At 41.6% G+C, this 21,805-nt stretch overlaps 1 protein-coding gene across 4 annotated transcripts in view; it reads left to right on the forward strand.

The window, feature by feature from the left end:
• The window catches only part of NHSL1 (NHS like 1), a 254,071-nt gene extending 233,506 nt beyond the window's left edge, over positions 1-20,565 (forward strand). For 3 of the 4 annotated variants that reach the window (XM_074990474.1, XM_074990475.1, XM_074990477.1), the window contains 3 exons: positions 8,561-11,977; positions 12,540-12,669; positions 17,136-20,565. In XM_074990474.1, the coding sequence (XP_074846575.1) occupies positions 8,561-11,977; positions 12,540-12,669; positions 17,136-17,901 (4,313 nt within the window). In that variant the 3' untranslated portion in view covers positions 17,902-20,565. The remainder of the gene's footprint in view (positions 1-8,560; positions 11,978-12,539; positions 12,670-17,135) is intronic. The other variant, XM_074990478.1, reaches the window with a different exon arrangement.
• The last annotated feature ends 1,240 nt before the right edge of the window (positions 20,566-21,805 follow it).

Raw genomic sequence — 21,805 nt, forward strand, 5'->3', positions numbered from 1 at the left:
CTATAAAATGTAATGTCACTTGATGGCCCTTCAGTTGTCTGGTAAACTAGGTATTCTTTTATCTTTATATATTTTAAACAATACCATTGCAGCTCTTAAAACTATTTAACAAAAATGGTGGAAATTGGTTGTTAAATTTCTACAAACACTGGCAAACTCTTGACTATTTTTACATTGCTCTAAATTATCTGCATCAACTACATAGAAGCCATACAACTTAACCAACTGGTTAAGCAGTAGTACAGCAGAAAGGGACCTGGGCATTACAGTGGATGAGAGGCTGGATATGAGTCAACAGTGTGCCCTTGTAGCCAAGAAGGCTAGTGGTATATTGGGGTGCATTAGGATGAACATTTCCAGCATATCTATTCCCCTTTATTTGGCACTGGTGAGGCCACATCTGTAATATTGCATCCAATTCTGGGCCCCCCAGTATAGAAAGGATGTAGATGCATTGGAGCAGGTTCAGAGGAGGGCAATGACAATGATTAGGGGCTGGAGTACATGACCTAAGAGGAGAAGCAAAGGGATCTGGGCTTATTTAGTTTGCGGAAGACAAGAGTGAGGGATGATTTGATAGCAGCCTTCAGCTTCTTGAAGGGGGCTTTAAAGAGGATGGAGAGAGACTGTGCTCAGTGGTGACCGATGGCAGAACAAGGAGCAATGGTCTGAAGTTACAGAGGGGAAGGTGTAGGTTGGATATTAGGAAAAACAGTTCCACCAGGACAGTGATGAAGCACCGGGATTCATTACCTAGAAAGGTGGTGGCATCTCCATCCCTAAAGGTTTTTAAGTCCCAGCTTGACAAAGTCCTGGCTGGGATGATTTAGTTGACGTTGATCCTGCTTTAGGCAGGAGGCTGGACTAGATGACCTCCTGAGGTCCTTTGCAGCACTGTGATTCTATAACCTAGCTTCTGTGGGGCAGAGTTTAAACGAGAGTAAAGAAAAGGCAAGGAAAGCCAGAGACTAATGCTCCAAATCTACGTGTCTGCATGATGTGGCTTCAGTAAGAGCTTGTCTACCCTTACAGCACTGCAGCAGCACCTTAGTGGTGATGTGTATACCGAGGACATCAATATTCCATCTCTCCAAGAGGCAGCACCTGCGTGACATGAGAAGTCCTCCCAGATACATAGCACTGCCTGCACAAAGAATTAAGTCAGACTGACTGTGTCACTTGGGTGTGGACTTTCCACACCTGAAAGATGTAGTTCATCAACGTATGTTTGTAGTGTAGACCAGGGACAACTGTGTGTCTTTCTCTTCTGGATGTAGCATTTCTAAAGCAGCTACTTTCAGTCACTCTTTCCTGCATCTCTGTCTAGAGATCAGGATGTTTTTGGAACTGATGAATCTGAGTTACACTTGTCAGGAATTAAGAACATTCTCCTCTTTCACTTACATTTTGAACTTGCCCGTGAACAAGCTGAGGTCAAGAGATGCAAGAGAAAGACAGACTGGCTTCCCGTCATAGTCAACAGCCTCCTACCATACCAAAAAACATCTGTCCTCACTGCAATAGAACTTGTGGCTGATAAGGCCTAACCTTGAACCACATGTGGATCCACAATTCCCATGGGGGGGAAAAAAAGGCAGCAGAACTGTAGCACTTTAAAGACTAACAAAATAATTTATTCAGTGATGAGCTTTCTTGGGACAGACCCACTTCAGATCGATTTGTGTCGCATGAAAGCTCATGCCTGCTGTTGGCTATGACGGGAAGCCAGTCTTCCTTTCTCTTGCATCTCTTGTCCTCAGCTTGTTGATGGGCAAGTTCAAATTGTAGGGGACTATCGTGTAGGACTTCTCTCCACTTTGACAATCCTGGACAAATGTCTCTCTCCAGTGTCAATGTCAATATTGCCCTTCTTTAAGTCGTCCTTCAGCAAGTCTTTATAATGCTTCCCACCCTTATAGAAATGAAATTGAGCTGAACAAGTGGGTCTGTCCCACAAAAGCTCATCACCAAATAAATCGTTTTGTTAGGGGACTATCGTGGAGAACTTTCCTCCATTTTCAGCAATCCTGGACAAACGCCTCTCCAGTGTCAATGTCAATATTGCACTTCAAGTTGTACTTCAGCAAGTCCTTATAACGCTTCCATTGTCGTCCTACATTATAGTGTCCGTCTTTCAGCTGAGAGAATAGGACCTGTTTTGGGAGGTGATGGGCTGGAATTTGGACAACATTGACCAGTCCAGTGAAATTGCTGACAGATCATTGCTTTGATACTGGTGGTCTGTGTATCTTCCAAAGCCCTAATGTTAGTGCAGCTGTCTTCCCATTTGATCTTCAAGATCTTGGGGAAGCAGTGTTGGTGATGCCTTTCAAGGACTTTCAAGTGATGTCTGTAGGTTATCCAGGTTTCAGACCCATACAACAATGTTGGGAGACTACTGGCAGGATAAACATGAAGGTTTGTGTCTGTTTGAATGTCATGATCTTCAAAAACCCTGTACTGTAAATGAGAAAAGGCTGCAGTGGCACAGCTGAGGGCTGTGTTGGATTTCTGCATTAATTTCTGTCATGGATGAGAGATGATTTCCAAGGGATAGGAAAAGGTTGACATTGCCCAGTATCTTTGCAAGATAAGGTCCAGTTGAATGTCCTGGGATTTTAGTCACAATAGTCTCTCTGTATTTTTAAAGAAGTGGTTTTAAGGTCCAGAATTGAGATGTGGTGGTTATCTTTGGCTCCTGTCTGTAGCTTATGCTTCTTGATTGGTCTGCAGATACCAAATCTGTTTGTGACACCCATCAGTCATCAAGATGGATATGTCTGATAGCTCAATCCAGAATGGTCACTTGGCACCTGCTTTCTGATAGGACAGATCACATGACTTGATTCTCACTATCCATAAAAATTCCAAATGTCACTTTTTAAGTTATCATATTTGGAACTCTTGTAAACAACAGCTGAGAGGAAACCATTCCTGTGAAATTCCAGTAATTATCAGAGCAAATTTTGAGCAGATATAACCCATATAGTACTAGACTTTATAAGTAAATCCAAAGTTGTTCTGTATCCTGGGAAATTCAGCTAACTTCAACAAGTTCCTGAGAGCACATAACTGCTATATATGTATAGAAATATTTTTGTTTTGCACTTGATCTCTTACATTATCAGCTTGAACTCCAGATGACTAGGAGTTCTGCCAGTGTCAGGCAACTCAAGTGATGGGATTTCAAAACCTAGTTGTCTCCCTCTCTCTCTCTCTCTCTCTCTCCATATATCACACTGTCCTCAGAGAAGACACTATTTCTTTTAGGGTCAGTGGGCATTTGTGCTGTTCACTTGTGATACTTCTGATAAGGCTGCAGCTTTTCATAGAATCATAGAATAGTAGGAGGTGGAAGGGCCCTCCAGAGGTCATCAAGTCCAGTCCCTTGCCTGCCCTTACAGCAGGACCAAACACTGTCTAGGTCCTTGAATGTCATTGAGATATTTAATTTTGGGCTTCTTGCACTGAACTGCTAAACATTAGTGTTAATCACAATACTCTTAGGGGGCAACTAAGCATTATCCAAACTTTGCTTCTGGGGCAAGTGAAGCACAGGATAAGCGTAATGACCATGCCCAAGGTCAAATTTTGAATTAGTGGCAGAGGAACAGAATTGCATCTGTCTTGACTCCCTGTCCAATAGACAGTCTCTTTTTGAGGAAGCAGTGATGTTTACAAAGACCCAATACTTTTTAGCTACAGCTCTGTGGAGCACTGTAGGATTTTGTGAGATTTTTTTTTCCCCCGTTGAATATCACAGATATTTTACGGAGCACCAGTGCAAGTTCTTGTACTTGTAAATTGATTTTTGTTGTATAGCTAAAATATACTTTGCACTTGTAGGGGAGTGCACTGGGGAAAGTGTCTTAGGCTGTCCACATGTGATAACCAGGATATTGCTGGCACTGCACATACACCATTCCTTTACTCAGCTTTTCACCTTTGGAGAAGGCCTAGTAAAGGAAGCCTGAGCTGGGCTAAGTTCATGGAGGACAAATGAGAAGTGCACATGCTAGAAATAATCATACAGCCGGACATGGAAGGTTGGGAGAGAGTGCTTATATATTGGTTGACAAACCCAATAGTTCGTAACTAAACATGCCAGCTGTCCTGTAGCACTTTAAAGACTAACAAAATAATTTATTAGGGGATGAGCTTTCGTGGGGCAGACCCACTTCTTCAGATATGGAGTCTGCCCCATGAAAGCTCATCCCCTAATTATTTTGTTAGTCTTTAAAGTGCAACGTGACTCCTGGTTTGTTATGTTAGGATACAGACTAACACGGCTACCTCTCTCTTACCATACAGTAATTTGTGACAACAATACTCCTTTTTCTGTAATCCATCCCATCCATTTACACCTTCCCCTTACCTCCAAGTCCCATGTTGTGATGATCATCCTCAAATTAACTGTTGCTTCTGGTGGCATAATCATTGCAGATGCAGTGTAGCATGAGGCTCTCTTCCACCTGCATTTCATCCAACTGTAGGAACTTAAAGGCAGTGAGTGCTTTTTCTGCTTAAAAAAAAAGAGAGAAGCCAGTACTCAACTGGCTCACTGTCCCCTATCCCCTCCAACCAAACCCATGTCTGGGGCTGCCAAGGCTGAGCACTGGCACTAAAAAGCGCTGCTTAAAGTTAAATTCTTTTCTCAGCTCTTCATGATTAGTCTGTATTGGTTAGGTGGCTTGGGGAGTATACAGTAGCCACTACAGTCAGGGGATACTGATTTTGGTTGTGTGACATGTTGTTTACCTTTGTAAATCTGTCCCAGGTCAGCTGAGTCAGTCCCCAGCTAATATATGAGCTGATTGTAACTAAGAGCTTCAGTTTTCTCTGTTTGCTTTTGCATTATGCCCCTAATGAGCTGTCTCTTCAGTAATCCTAACAATTCCAGTCTGGCAACAGTACGGATGGGTAAGAGACTAAGCCCAGGCCTCTCACATATTAGTGCACAGCACTAATTGGTGAGCCAGTGTGCTAATCACCACTATTTTAAACTCCCAAATATGAGGAAGATTATTCTCAACTTATGTATACAAATTCTGTAAAGCAATTGTCATTTCTTAAAAATTGCTGTTATCTGCTTCACCACCACCACTGTGCACCAGCTGGGCTTTAGCTGACATGTGGTATCCTTTCAAAGTTCAAATTCTTCTCCAGCATTTGATGTTGTGACAGATGTAACTTTAACCTGTTATTAGAGGTTTCTAAATTTAATGTTCAATTCATAGTTTGAACTCTTTCTCAGAAACTGCTGCTGAATAATACACATTCCAGAAACTGTAGCAACAAAGGCAGTTCAGGTTAAGAATTTTGAAAAGCCTGCACAAGAGTGTATAAGGAGACAATCTGGCATGTGATGAGGAATTCCAAACAAACTTGGAAGCAATAAATAAACCTTGTAAAATTCCATCAAACTGTCATAAACCTATGGAATTTTAAGAGAGGCACGGTGAGTTCCTGCAGATTTCTGATGTCCCTGTACAAGAAATGAAACTAAAATACCAGTATCTAAATTGATTTGAAAGGTTTGAGAACTCGTCTGAGGACAGAAACAAACCAATTTGTCACTTAGGCTATGTCTACACTAGCCCAAAACTTCGAAATGGCCATTTGCAGATAGGAGTAAGGGGATTTCGAAGTTGCCAGGGTCCTTTCGAAAAGAAGCCCCGTTTGGACGAGCTGCGCGGCAGCGAGCCACGTCAATTTCGAAGTGCCGCAGATGCCGGCGTTCTAATGAGGCGCTGAATGTGTATTTCAGCACTTCATTAGTAAACTTTGAAATGGCCATTTGCATGGCCGTTTCAAAGTTTTGGGCTAGTGTAGACACAGCCCTAGTCTTTGTATCAGAAATTTTTAAAACCTCAAAATTATGTATTCTTCAAAAACAAAAAAGACACTTTTTAGAATATATTACTTGAAACAATCAGCCTATAATTTAAGGTCTTTATCCATCAGGTATAGCTATGTAAATAGACCCTTGCACCTGCCCTTGGTTGCCAATTAACAATGGTGGAGAATCAATGAAGTCAAGAACAACATTCCCTGTAAACTGAGCGCTTGGGTGGCTGAGCAGGAGAGATTCAGATGCTGCCCAGATGACTGGCAAAGCTGTCACAGCCAGCAGCATTTGTTTCTACTGGTGGTGCCCATCCGCTCATGCCTTGGTGCACATAACAAAAATTATTCCACCCGTGGATGGGAAAAATTAGAGGGAACACTGATCATGAAGCTCTGAAAGGGATCTGCCTACTTGGATGTAATCTCAATACCAAGCCCTAAAGTTTTACCTTGGGTCATATATTTGCATTCCTTACAGGTGCATAAAGACTAGTAGATTAGGCCCTAAATTGTCCTAACATATTTTTTGGTTCCAATTGATATAAAATTTCCATGCATATTTACGATAAATGTTTTTGCCTTAGTAACATATACTCTGAAATTCTCAGTTTCGTGTCTCACGTCAAAATCTTTGGTGGTGTCCTGCTTTGTGAATGGTACTATTATACTGAATATTTAGTTTCTCTATGTATAACATTCAAAACAAATACACTTCCCTGCTCTCCTACCTACCTTTTCACTCTGGTAGATGCCAAGAATAAGAATAATCAGATGTGCTTTCACCTATATTTAAAAGTGAATTGGGAAAACCCTTCTACCACTAATCCAGTTGTGTTTAGCAAATAGGAAGTCAGTAGCAGGACAGGGTGCCAACTGAGACATGCCAATGAATCATTTCTGTGAGACTAGCTAACAGGCAGCAGCTTTAAAGCAATTGCTTGTCTCCTGTTGGAGCTGTTTTTAGTGCCATAGCAAGAACCCAAGCCTGTAGACACAGGCTCTGAGACTCACTGTAAAAATCTGTGTAGACACTTTTTCCTCTGCTGCCTCTTCTTTTTCTAATTTACTGTAGTAGCACAAATGAAATGGGGATTAAGAGCCCTTCCAAACCAGTTTTAAAAGCTGTTTTTCTCCTTAGCACAAAGACCTATAGAAATACAAATCTGTAATAACCTCATGGTCCTTTCTGTTGATTTAGTAATAGCTGTATAGGGCTTCTAGGCTCTACAGTAATACAGATAATAAATAACTCTCATGATATATCTTGAACTAATACATTCTTTGTGCTTTGTCGTCCAAGTCCAGTTACCCCAGGCCATGGAATTTGTCTCATAAACAGGAAGCACAGCAGTTCTCAACATGTCTGTCTGTTTTGTAAATAAGGGACGTGGGCATTTGATGGTGTTGGGCATTAGAGGAGCAGAAGCTGAATTAGTTTTCTTCGTTCTTTCCCCAGTTTTCTTCTTTTACTGTAGACCCTGGAATGCAAGATATGGCCAGGGCTGAATCCAGCCCACCAGGCCTTTTTTAATCTGGCCAGTAGCCCACCCCTGTGATAGACAGCAGCACCATGCAAAATAGCTGCCTGCTGCCTGTGGCTCTCTGCGCCGGGGCAGGAAGAGCTTCGCATGCTGCCCCTGCACCCTGCAAAATCTTTCAGATTCCATTGCCCAGAAATGTAGTTGAAATGTGCACGTCCTGATCAGAGCCCGCCTCTGGTACTGGAACCCAACCCTCCCAGACCTTGTATTCCTCCTATATGCCTCTCCCAGGCCAAAATCCTTTCCTGCCCCCATACCCCACCCCAGGCCCTGCACCCAGGTCATCACCCAAACCCTCTGCATCCTCCTTTCCCCAATCCCAGGAAATGAGCTGCTTTCCCATCTCTTTCTCAGACCCTGCACCAGCTCCTACATCCTCCCAGGACAGAATTCTCTTCTGCATCCATCCCCTTTCCAGAACTTATACCCCAATCCCCTGCCCCAGGTCACAATCCCCTCCATCACTCAAACTCCCTGTCAGCCCCCACACTCTATCCTACACCCCTGTCCCCTATCCAGAGTTCCCTTCTGCACCCAGCCTCCATGCCAGACCATACACTGCCTCCATAGGAAAGTTCAGCCCCTGACAACTTATCAACGTCTTGGAGTGGCCCGCCATCAAAAATTCATGGCCACCCCTGCTGTTGATACAAAATAGCTCTCTGGAGAAATAGAATCTAATACTTTACAGATTTAGGCAATGGCTTTTTTTTTTTTTTTAAACGTTTGCTTTACTTGTGATACAACATATTTCTCAGGCCTTTGTCTGTTCCTGCTGCTTCCCTTCTGAGAGGCATGCAGTCTTATTGGGTGTTTAACATAATGGGCTGTTGTGGAAATTATTTTCATGTCATAAATAGAAGCTGTCATGTGGCATAAGCAGTAGGAACACACAAAATTCCACAAGCTAACGAACAGTACCCTTTCGTAAAGAACATCAGAAGTGGAATGCAGAAAATACACAATGTGTAAGGAGAGTTTGTTGATGCTTCATGGCCTTTCAGAAGGTATGAACATCTCTCCACAGCTGTGTGACCTCCAAGGGCAAAGGGAACAATGACCTAGAAAGGAATATGGCCCACGATATCTTCTAACTTAGTAAGAGCATGGTAGTAATGAAGTAAGTACTTGTGTTTTCAAGGGATAACAGTTTGTTTTTGTTTTGAATTCAGCAGTTGGCACTGGCCAAAGTGACTTCCGTGGGCATTCGATGTATGTTCCAGATCATTGTTCCACACTAGGGAGACTAGAGAGCTACTGCTCTGCTATGCAACGATCTGAAACCAAGGACACCAGCTGCCAGACAGAGGAAATCAAAATTGTGCCCCCTTCAGTGAGAAGAATACGAGCGCAGAAAGGACAAGGGATTGCAGCCCAGATGTCACAGTTCTCCAGTTCCTCTGGAAACATGTCTGTGATGAGTGATTCTGCTGGGGTTATAGTTGGCTCTCGCCTAAATGACAACATGGGTTTTCACAGCTTGCCTCGTTCAGGAGCGAGAGTGTCCCTGCAGTCACTAGAACAAAGGCAGAGCATCTCTAGCCAGGCAGAGGACACAGCTGGCACTTTGTCACACCAGATAAGCAAGTTGCAGGTTGATGATAATGTAATCCATATGAGGAATAACCCTAGGACTGAGATACTGCCAAGGCCAAAGTCCCAAGAAGTGAGAAGTTATGAGAGTGAAAAAGCTGTGAGCCCAGCATGTGTTGTCTCTCCTCATGCTACTTATTCAACGAGTATCATACCAAATGCCACCATATCATCCTCTTCAGAAGTTATTGTTATTCATTCCACCCAGAGTGCTGGACCACTGGATAGTAAAATCACCAGTTCACCTTCCTACACAAAGCCCAGAGACAGTCCTGTTGCCAACCGTGCAATAAGCATGAAAGAAGATCACCATTCCTCTAGCGGTAACTGGAGTGAGAGCAGCTCAACACGCCACTCACAGACCTCAGAAACTATCTCGTCTAATGTTACCATGATGCTCTCCCTTGGCGACTCAGCAGTATCTCTCAGCACTCCAGGAAATGTGGAGAGTGGGTCCCAGAGCATGAGCTCCAGCTGTAGAAACAATCTCCCTTTCACAGCCTACTCCCAAGATAGCGATGGCAGGAGTGAATCCAGTTATTCAGGAGACAGATCACAAAGCAACAGCACAGATCACTGGGTGTACAAATCTAGAGAAAATGATGAGACTGCTTCACACAAGCAAGTCTGTGCCACTGCAGGTTATTCCACACCTGTTAGCAACTTGAGTAGCAGCAGCCTAGAGAGAACTTCTGTCCAAGAAGATTCAAGTTCTCTGTATTCTGTTGACCATGATGGCTACTACACTACCATGCATACAGACTCTGGACTCAAGTCAGGTAAACCATGCAATAGTAATAATGGTTTTGGAAACCTCAGACACAGTGTGATTAACATTTTTGATGGAAATGAGAGGAAAAACCAAGAAGAGCGGTCAAGCAACAGTGACAAATCCGTTACACGAAACATATCCTTGAAAAAAGCAAAGAAGCCACCTCTTCCACCATTCAGAACCGACTCACTCAGAAGGATCCCAAAGAAAAAAGCCCAGTCTAGCGGACAGATACTTGACGAAACGCTAATCACTACCCTTCAGCATTCACTGCAGTTAAACCTTACATGCAAAAATGGTAGCTCCCCATCCCAAAGTCCATGCAGTGATTATGAGGATCCCTGGGTGCTGCGTTCTCGCAGCCAGAGCTCTGTCAGTGCAAGTAGTAGCATGATGTCCACAACAGCTCCAAATATGTACTCTCTCTGTACTGTCACTCCATCACAGAGTGAAACAAGCAGCATCAAGTCAGAGTGTGCCGACCAGTGGGGCTACTACAGTGACTATGCTGGGGTGCCAGACGATCAGTTAAAATGCCCAGTGACTTGTTCTGCAAGCACTACAGCCGCCCTCCGTGATTACAGCATCAGACAACTTAGTGATGGCTCAAGGGCTTCTATGTCCCAAGTGGCAAGTGGACCGGCCAAACCAAAGAATGCTTCTCCAGAGAAGACTCACAGAGTCACATCACCATCTAGTGGGTATTCTAGTCAATCAAATACACCCACAGCACTTACTCCAGTGCCCGTGTTTTTAAAATCCATGCCACCAGCAAATGGGAAACCCAGGCTGAAACCAAAAGTGCCTGAGAGAAAATCCTCTCTACTATCTTCAATATCTATCTCTTCGTCCTCCACTTCTCTTTCTTCCAATACATCTACAGAAGGGAGCATAAACATGAAGAAACTGGACCCACCCCTGACTTCCCCTCCTGATACCACAGCTCCTCCTCCTCTGACACCTCCACATTCTCCTGATTATCTTCTCCCTCCTCCACCCCCTGCCCCAGCAGATGGAATGGATCTGCTTCCGCTACCAGCCTCTCCCAGCTTCCCGCCACCCCCACCAGAAGCTGTTTTAAATTCTTCCTTTCCCCTGAGTGGTCCATGGTTTCCTTCTCCACAGGAAACACCCTTCAGTCCATTTTGTGCCCCTTCTTCTTCCCCTCCATCTCCTCCTGTCTCCATTTTTCCCAACATAGTACCACCACCAGCACCACCTTTTGACCCCAGGCTGACACAAGATACAGCTAAGTCCACACAATATTCTTTTAAGAAGTGGAATCAGGATGATTCTGGCTACAGTGCAGTGAAACAGCCAGCCAACAAGCAAGACTCCAATAGGCCTGTAATGCCCTTAATAACTACCAAAGCGCTGCAAATGGTACAGCTGAGGTCTGTGAAAAAATGTACAGGAGCACAAACTGAAGAGTCACTTGGATCTAATTCTGAAGCCATCTCTCAGGAAAAAGCAACTGTAATTTTGTCACCACAGACTTCTCTAAAACCATCCCTTTCACTAAGGCTCAGCAACAGCCTGGATGAAGAAATGAAAACTTATAATCCTTCGTTCAAAAACCTAGTTCAAACTCCTCCTCAGAATTCAGATCCAGATCTTGGTGACAGTGCATCTGAGATCAGCAATGGTCAAAAACCTGGAAATGCAGCAGGGCTCATACAAACCTTTGAAGCTGATGTATCAGGAATAAACACTGAAGAAGCACCCCAATCTCCTGTGCACAATGGCCTTATTAGTACACCATTTCAGGAACCCTCAGGGTCTCTGAACAAGACTCAGGGCGTATCACCAAACAAGAAGCCACCTCCTATTTCAAAGAAACCCAAACTCTTCCTCATTGTACCACCTCCGCAGCTAGATTTTACAGCAGAGAAAATAGCTGATGTCAGTGATCCTGTCAGAAGCACATCAAGTCCAACTCGGAGAGAGGCTGCACATTGCAAAGAAGCAAAAAATTGTCTTACAGATGGACTCAGTTCCAGTGAGATGGACTCTGGCAGCTTGGTTCCTGAGGGAGGAGCTGCTGGTTCCACCTTCTTTGAAACAGTGGAAACCAATGTCTGTATGGTACAGCCTGCAGCATCACCAGTTCAAGATGCTCCCAAGCAGGAGCAGCAGACCACTTTGGATGAAGGAAGCAGTTCAGAGAGCAATGGAGACAGCAGCAGTAACATTGATAGAAATCTGTCTCAAGAGGATGAAAGTGGTAAGTGTGTCTTCTTTTAGCCTTCTTGTGTAGCAGGAGCTAGGTTAGCAATGGTTGGGGGTAGGGACAGGTGCTTTATAGCATTTTGATTTTCACCCACAAAAAGAGAGGTGTGATACTAGACTAAAAATCATAAGGAAAATAACAGAGCTCGAATTAATCCCTGATAAAGATTCTCTGTCTGTCTTCACTTCTTTTTAACCTCTGTTCAGAAAAACAGTGGCAATACCAGCCGTGTTTTATCAACTGTCGTCTGTTTTTAAAATCCTATGAACACCTGATTAATTTGAGGAATTTCAATGACTTGTTTTAATTGAATTATTTAAAAAAACACAAAATTTTGCTTTAGGGCTGTGTGTATATAAACAAATGTAGGCATTTCAGACATTGCATTTCCCTCAGAAAATTGTACTGTGAAATCATGGAGAAAACGGAACGTTCAGTATATCTCTTCATTGTTTTACCTACTGTAGTGAAGAATATGAAGGGGTCCTTTAGCAGATAACGTGCTGTTTGGGAGTCCAGTGACACCTCGTTGTTATTTTTCATTCCTTCTCTTTAGGTGAGGTGTTTGAAACAGACACAGCAAATAATTCATCACTGCCAAGTAACACTTACAGAGCAGGGAGTGAGGAAGTGCCAACACCAGCAAGACCTAGAACTACTGAGGATCTGTTTGCAGCCATTCACAGGTACCGAAGAAGTTGCCTTTGATCTCGCTCCATCCACTAACTCTCTCATGATTCAGTTAATAGCCTCCTCCAAAGAAACCTGATTTTCATCATTTTTGTTTTTATTGCAAAATCCTTTATTTTCCAGTAAAGATCTATAGCCAGAAGGCTGTAATAAACACAAGAACATGCATTTTATCATGTTGTTATAATATTTAACTAATTCTGTACTAAAATTGCAGTTATGATAACCCTACAAATCTCCTGACCCCTGAAAACTTCTTGTTACAATTTGTGTATTGTACTAATCTTAATCTGCTTGATTAACTTTACTCTTGCTTTCTTTGTGTATCTTTTTGTTTTCATTCCCCTTCATCCCTTTTACTCTCCTTCGCTGGTTATATGGTGCAGTTTGGGACAGAGGCTCAACGCTAATGCTTCATGGCAAGCGTGGCTTAAACTGGCAAGTAACATAATATGTCAATCATATGGCAAAACATATGATGTGGGCTGGATTATAGTTTGCCATAATCCAGACTGAAGTGGAGTATTTTGTGTCAAACTGGTTTTGCAATGAAGAGTGCAATACAGAGTCCATATATCATTCCCCTGTTGTTTAAAAAAACAAAAACAAAAACCCAAAACAACAATAACTCGATAGATACCTGGATTGCCTTTAGCTTTCTTTAGGTTTGAGAAGCACACTTCAGTGAGAAGCAGGTATACCATTTAACCGGCAAGTATTCCGGAAAAAATTACTTAAAATTGGAACAGTTGAAGAACTCACATTTGGAATGTGTGTGGAGGTAGTGCCATCTTATGGCCATGTAGTTTTCTTCAAAGCACATATGGGCTAAATTTCCAAAGGGTCATTGGTTATTTGCACTCACTAGGAATTTAATTAGCCTGTGTGGCTTTTCCATCACAAATATTGTAAAGCAGGGAAAGTCTTCTGGCTAATGCCCATGGCTAGAAATCAGGATGCAAATACTATTTTGTTTGTAAAATAATCCTCAGCTTCAGATATTGGAACAGTTTTGACTTTCCATATTGTTTTATATCCCTTAGAAGTTGGCCCTTAGTATCTTTTCATTCTAAGAGTGGGTTTGTCATATGATGGCACTCATCATGAAGGTCACAAATCCATTCTTAGAATGACAGATATAAAGAACTTAATGGTATGGGACATAGAAAATACTTTGGAAAAATAAAGAAAATTGTGACAATTTCTGAAGTTGAAAGAATAATGTACAAATGAAATACTGGTTTCTTGAAGGCAATATTTAACATGAGATATACACACAGGCTTACACTATATGGAATACATGCATGGAATTAATGTGTATAATTGTGTGTATTTTTTATGTAGATATATGTATATGCACACATTCATTATACATATAAGCTGTTGGTAATGTCTGTAGTTCTTACTGCCTGAGATGTCCCTTTAAAAAAAAAAAAAAAGCCAAAAAAACCAGTTTTCAGTTGTTTCATAATTTAGCTGAACTTTAATTGGGCTGAAATATTCCACGTTAGGCATCTCTTTCAGTCTGAATTTTAGGAAATATTCAGAAAAAAATGTTCAGTTGTTTCAGAACAAGGCTAGAGGAAAAATAAGGTTGTTTTGGCCATGTGAAAACGCATTCTGTATACACTGGAAGCATCTGTCAACAGAAACGTCTGCCTGCAGAGTTGTGTCGACAGAGTGCACCTACACATAAAAGCAGGTCAAAAGCAGAACAATCCACTCTGTTGACAAAGAGCAGCCAGAGTACCTGGCCCTTTCTCTCGACAGAACGGTGGACAGGAAGCTCTGCAAACAGGGCTGCCCGGTGAACCAGAAGCCCTCTCCGTTGACAGAAGTGTCCACGCTGCACTTCTGTTGACAGAACTCTGTCGACAGGGTGTTATCCCTCAAATTTTCAAGGGATAACACTGTCAAGACAAATGCAGAGTTCTGTTGAGACTCTGTCAACCGAACGCTTTATGTGCGTAGATGCTCCGAGTTATGTCGACCAAAGGCCCCTTCTGTTGACAAAACTCTCTAGTGTAAACACAGCCTCTTTTCCCCTGCCCTGAGCTTTCAGTAGGATCCTCCCCTGTCTGCTTATAGACCAACAGATATTTTGGATTATAAGCTGTTGTGGGCAAAGATCCACTGTGTCAGATGCATGAGTTGGGGGTCCCAGAGGGTCTAAATTTATAGGCTCATGAAAAGGAAGGAGTCCCAGTTAAGAGGAGGGATAGAGTTGACAAGCTCTGTCATGAGCCTATAAATTTAGACCCTCCTCTGGAACCCCCATTCATGCATCTGACAAAGCAGGTCTTTGCCCACAAAAGCTTATGTGCCAAAATATGTTAGTCTCTAAGGCGCCACGGGACTTCTTGTTGTTTTTGAAGATATAGAATAACTCAGTTCCCCCTCTGATACTTGTCTCATCTTTGCACTTTTGAGCAGGGACTTTTGGTCTCCCTGTGAAATCTGGCTTAATAATAAACCTCTGAAAATCTTGGTTTGTGCATGCTCCAGAAAAGTTTGTTTCATGGCTGGCAATAAATGTTCCATCTCCACGGAGTATTACTGCACACCGTAAGAGCTCCAGGCCAACCACACTGAATATGCTCCTCCCATCGTCCCCCAGAGTTTACTGAGCATGCATCAGCCTGGACGAGGCCTTTCCCTTCACTACTTTGCATTGCAGTTGTGTCCCTGGTGCCTTCATGAGCCTTGGCTCAGAGTATTCAGAGTTGGTCAGCCTGCCACACTTTCTTCAAGGAACCTAAGGGAGAGAATGGAAATAACCATTTGTATTTCAGCCAAATCTCACCCAAATTTCATTGGCCATGGGACACCTCTCTCTAGACCCTGCAGATTCTTCCTGCAAAATAAGGCTGCAAACAATGGAACTGTAAGAGCTTCTTAAAGCCCAGATCCCAATAATTCTTTTATAATAATTCTATATATAGGCAAGCTACCGCTGTATAACACAAATGCGCATGCTAAAATCTAAGCATTAAGCTCCCTGGTGGTATAGGCCCTGACACAGAGATTAACTGAGTTAGTGTTTTTCCTTGATAACACTGTTGCAATATCTCCCCCACCCGTATACTCCTTATCATTGCCTGATCTCCCTTGTAATGGATAGGTGCCAGGACTTCACTTTTCTCTCAGCTAAAAAGATGTAAGCAGCAGCAGCAGAGTACACCACTATGACAATAAGTTGTCTACAAGGTTGTAAGACGTGAGATCACTGTGGCTATCTTGTGGAAACATCCCCTGCTCGCCACCATCTTAGCTGATGTTACTGTACTTTGTGTTAGTATGCCATAGTGCAAATTGCAAACTTGCCAGGGAGAAAGCTCAGCCTCTGGCAGAAACGGGAATGAAACTTTATATTACATTACAATGGCCTTAGGTGTACATGGAGTAGTACTATTTATGGTTTTTATTAGGGGAATGGTCTGTATTGTACAAGTCTTTCTGTCAATAGACACACGTACTTTGTTAGGTAAAACTTTTGCAACAAGTGCTGAGAATCATTTTAATCCATTATTAATATTATATATATTATAGCATTAATAGACTTTTATATGCATTTTATATGCATTCTTACTTAGTCCACAGGTGCAATTGTGATGTAAAAACCAGCAATAAAAATACATTTCCCATACTTAGGCTGTTCTGATTTTTGATGTGTTTTCTACAGTCTTCATTTTTAAATTTAAAATCATGTAGCCCTTTTGGCTGCAGAGCTAAATTTCATGTTGTAAGCTAGAAAATTGGTCTGCTCTTGGCTCTGTAGTCAAACAGATGGGAGTCCTAGAATGCCAACAGCACTGTGAATGTCTGACATTTATCTTGAAGGCCTGATTTTACCATTTAAATTCTTATTTTTAAAATCTTTTTTTCCCCTAAAACCAGATCATCTGGTTCTTTTTTTTTTTTTTTTAACTCAAACTTATCTTTAGTGTTGTTAATGTGCAGGGCCATATACATTTCTAAAGTAAAATGCACAAATCTACATTTCTAAGCTCTCCTAAAGGAAAGATGAGTAACAAACTATATGGGATTCTAAAGAATATATGCCAGACAGACTGGAATGATATATTTTTTGCAATCAAATCCCAAAATTAGTGGACAAAAAGAATGCAGCCTATGTTTAGTAAAGTAAGGGCCTTTGGAAAATCAATACAAATTGGCTTGGACATCAGCATTGTCAAATATAATAGACCCAGTATTCTTATTCTGAGGAATAAGAATAGTGGATTGGTCTTTGATTCCTGTATGCCTCAAATATCTGTATATATTAAAACACAGGTTGGGTGGTAGTCATTACATACTCTTCCAGTTTTATCCATTACATCCCTTTTCCAGGGTTGTTCTCTCTGTTTAAAGGTAACTTACTGTCCTGCTTATTAGTTTGTTGAACAGACTTTCTTATTTATTTTGGGAGGGAAATGTTTTATTTTTATGTTTGCAATCTCAGATCCAAAAGGAAAGTCCTTGGCCGCAAAGATTCTGAGGATGACCGCTCCCGCAACCATTCTCCTTCACCCCCAGTCACACCCACTGGTGCTTCCCCAAATCTAGCTTCCCTCAAGCAGGCTGGATCAATTCAGAGAAGCATTCGCAAGAGCAGCACCAGCAACGATAACTTCAAAGCCCTGCTGCTGAAAAAAGGGAGCCGCTCGGACACCAGTTCCCGCATGTCAGCTGCGGAGATGCTGAAGAACACAGATCCAAGGTTCCACCGAACAAAGGCAGATTTCTCCCTTGAGCTTCCTGACAGCCCTGGCTCCTATTCACCCAGCAAGAATAAAAGGGCCCAGGAAGAATGGGCCAAGAGTGAGGGCCTGATGCCAAGGAGTATGTCCTTTTCCAGCACTAGGTATGGCAGATCACGAACCCCACCCTCCGCTGCCAGCAGCAAGTACAATGTCCGGAACCGTATCCAGAGCAGCCCCATGACTGTTATTAGCGAGGGAGATGGGGAAGCAGTCGAACCAGCAGAGAACAGGATCCGCAGAACTTTAAAAGAGCAGCAAGAGAGCCAGCTTGATGTCTTTAACAGTGATGAAATGGACATTAATGATTTTCCATACGCCGACGATGCCGGTTTCAGTGAGACCAGCGTTTCAACCCACTTAGACTTAATGGCTCAACTGGTAAAACCAACTTCTTCAACGTGTCTGAGCCTTTCAGATGAAAAAAAGTTAAGGAGTGAGGACAAAGGTCTTTCAGATAGCATATAGAATGTGTAAGGAACAGGTGCGAGCAGCAAGCCCAATCCAGAACAGTTCATTTTGCTGAGCATTTATTACATGAACTTCACATGTGTGTCAAACACTGGAGCACTGCTTGCTCTGCATGGCTAGGATGGGTAGGACTTGCTATGAGTAGGTGGTCTGTGGCTTTAAAGAGAGTTGCAGCTGAATATATTCATAAGCCTTAAAAGACCTGTCTGAGGGGATTTCCTCAGATCCTGTGGGCTGTCATTTTTTTTTTATTTTTTTTTTAGACTTTTGGATTGTGGGGGTAAAAATTAGAGTAAGCCTAAAAAACAGATGGGAAGTTTTTGTGGTACAAAGGGGCAGTTGCTTTAAAAGCATTCTCTTTCTGAAGCTTGGGAAGTGGATGAGATGCACAGCCTGTTGGAGGTAGCAAGGCTGGCGCTACACAGCAGCTTTTTGCGTGCGTGCGTGCGTGTGTGTGTGTGTGTGTGCGTGCGTGCGTGCGCACGCGCCTGCTAATTTAAGTGTGTCATATTAATGTAAAAAGGTCAATAGGTTTTGAATTGGTGTAGGTACATTTTTCCAGAGGAAAATAAAAATTTTTAAAACCTAACACAAAAGAGAGGGCACAGTTGTAACAGTACTAGCTGCTGTGCAGCCATAGTTTGTCTTTCACACACTCTTGTTTCTACGTGCATTGCTTACTTGATTGGTAGTTGTGTGATCCCTTAGGAGAACTGAAATAATTGGATGCGTATTTGTAAAGAGAAGGTAAGCAAATAATAGGAAAACAGGAGAGGAATAAGCAATACACTGCCAAAGCTGGAAAGCTTCAAGTATCTGAAATTAATCACAAAACATGAATTTGAGAGGTTGCACTACAAAGCAACGGTAGAGCTTTTCCGTTTAAATTAAACATGAGAGTTGCATTTTGCCAGAGGTTTTCTTCCCATTTATCAAAATGGGAAGATTTTTAAAAACTTTTCATCACTTGAAATGTCAAATATTTGCTAACTTTTGGTTACCAAAGAGTAAATTAGGTAGTTTCCTTTTTGATTTGCCTGAAGTATTTCTTTGTTTTAGGAAAAAAATAATTTAGCAAGGTTTGTTTTACTGTATATTTTACTGATGGTAATAAAAGTGTTTAATGGCTTTCATTTGTAAAGAAAACAGTTGATTAAAACTTAAACATTGGATGGAGTTTTTGGTTCATAGCAGGAAACTTTTAATTTTGCAAAGGAATTTTGCATAATTTGATGGTTTATGCAGTTTTTATATTGTTTGTAAATAACGGAAGTTGTTAAATGCCTTTTGATCTTCCCACTTTAGAATTTATACATTTTTAGACTGCTTTAAGAAGAAACACTCTCTTGTAGATTATTTATTTTAGTGAGATATTCCTGTAATCCCTTTCTTCTATCCCTTATTTGTTAGTAATGTAAATTTCAGGGGCCTTCACTTAACTCTTCTCTTCAAAAAGGGGGATGATGACAGTGCTGTGACTCTGCTTAAATAAAACAGGGCTGCCAATGGATATCTTGTCTTTTGAGTTGATAACACCTGTCAAAAGTTGCAGCCAACATTGTTTGCTCTCATATAGAAAACATGCATCTAACTACTAATGTCCAGTTCATAAAGTGAAACATATTTTAATGGCATCTAACAATTTTGGTAGATCTTTGCATTCCATTCTGCATATCTTTTGAGGGAACATCAGCTGCAGTTAATAGAACAAAGTCCCAGCTCTTCTCCAACCTCCATCTCATGGGCTATGTCTACAGTAGAAGCATCTGTCTACAGACGTTACTGTTGGAAGTGAGGTTCCAACACAACTTGGTCGACAGATTGCGTCTATACATAAAAGCAGATTGATCTTTTGATCCACTTTGTCAACAAAAGAGCTCCCAGAGCGTCTACGTGGCTTTGTTGTAGACCAAACGCATTTTGTGTTTAGATGCCCTGTGAGTTTTGTTGACAAAGCCCCAGTTTTGTCTACAAAACTCTCCAGTGTAGACATAGCCATGCTGTTTACTGTATAATATTCTCAATGTTACTTTTCCTCCTCTCTTCTTTGGTACCGGTCCCAAGGAACTAAAGATCTTCAAGCAGCAGGTCAGTGGTTAAATCTGTAGGAGCCAGTTTGCCCGTAACATGGGCTCTATGGTTCTGCTGCATGTCTATATTCCTGGAACAAGTCAGATGGAACTGTGCACAGCAAACGCTCTATGTTTCTGATATACTGAGCAGGTGAAAAATACCAGATATATACCTTTGATTATTGGAATCAGATGAAAACTAATTCAGATAACCAACGGATCTTAACTTTACAGCTACAAAGACACATTTCAAAAAAAGTTCACATGCACTGCACATTGAATGAGTGTTGTAATAAAATAAAGGGGACTCGTACGGTTTTCATTTTTCTCCCTTTGTCAATCAAATATCAAATGTAGACCTCCATATTTTCATGTAACAAGTCGCACTTACCTTTTCAAAACACTGGACAAATGTTAACTAATTTCATAAGGCCATTGTGACAGGGAGGTAATTATTCCCATTTTGCAGATGGAAAACTAAAGGGCCTGATGATTCAAGTGTACAAATTCATTTAGGAACCGAGTTTGGTGTGGTCTAGTCTTGTTTGTGGTTGCAGGGTCAGACTCTTAAGACGGGTACTCAAACTACCCAGCAGCTCAGTGGCAGATCAGCTATATTAATACGAACATTTAAGGGTTTTTGGATTCCAAACCCGTGTTCAGTCACTGCTCCATATTTATGCTTGAGTTTTGCTTTTGTATGAGAAATACTCAGTATTGTAAGAATAGATTAAAGCTGTGTGACAAACCAGAGCTATAAGCAACAGGAAGAGCATGGAATGGCAGCTCACTAGTGTGCATAGAAATTGTTGATAATAAAATCAATAGTCTATCTCAAATGGATAATAAAAATGTCAGAGATAAGAGGAGAGTTTGCCAAATGAAGAAAAATTGAAAGAACTACGACTATTCAATTTAGAAAGATGACTGAGAGCTACTAGGCACACAAAATAATGTTACAGCCAACGTAAACTGGGTATCCTATGCATCCAGTTTTCCTATAATACCAATACAAGGGACATCTTTGAAAATTAAAGGCAATGTATTTAAAACTGTTGAAAGCAAATACATTTTTACCAATGATTATTACTTTGTGACAGTGTTGTAAAGGTGGTCTGAGGCCAAGAGCATAGCAGAATTAAAACAAAACATTTGGCTAATGAGACAAGCCAATTACATTCATTGGGACTTTTTTTTTTATTATTTTTTAGAAAATGGTTTAGTTGACTGTTAAATGGTACAAGTGGGGAAAAAGCATCTCTCTGGTTATTCACTAAGGCCACGTCTAGCTCAAAATAATTTATGCAATTTGCGTAATGCAAATTTCAAGCTACTTATTTCGATTTGGTGCCATTTGGATAACACTGCGGTTCAAAATAAGGGCCAATTTCAAGGTTTCTGCTACCCGTCTCGCAACAAGGGGTAGCAGAAACAGAATACCATGCTAGAAATAGAACTATTTCAAGTGCAGTGTGTAACTCCTGGGGGTTGCTATTTCAGGATACACTTGTCTAGACATAGTCTAATTGCCTGCCACTGGGTTACTTGCCCCTTCTTCTAATCCTCTGGTGCTAGCCACTTTAGACAAGGCATATGGGACTAGACTGATATGGGTGTTCTTATGTCCCAAATTGTAATGCATAGCTTTCTCATATATTCTCAGAATGGAGATGGCATGGAAAAGCAGAGACTTGTTTTAATCATATTGTGTTTGAATGACCTGGTTGAGACATTTTAAAACTGAAACTGTAATTGAGGTGAATACAGTAACTCTCTTCTTTCTGTGGTTAAGACTTGAGTTGAAAAACTTAACATTGAAATGATTCTAA

This window comes from Carettochelys insculpta, chromosome 3, assembly GCF_033958435.1.
Source record: "Carettochelys insculpta isolate YL-2023 chromosome 3, ASM3395843v1, whole genome shotgun sequence".
Classification (NCBI taxonomy): Eukaryota; Metazoa; Chordata; order Testudines; family Carettochelyidae; genus Carettochelys; species Carettochelys insculpta.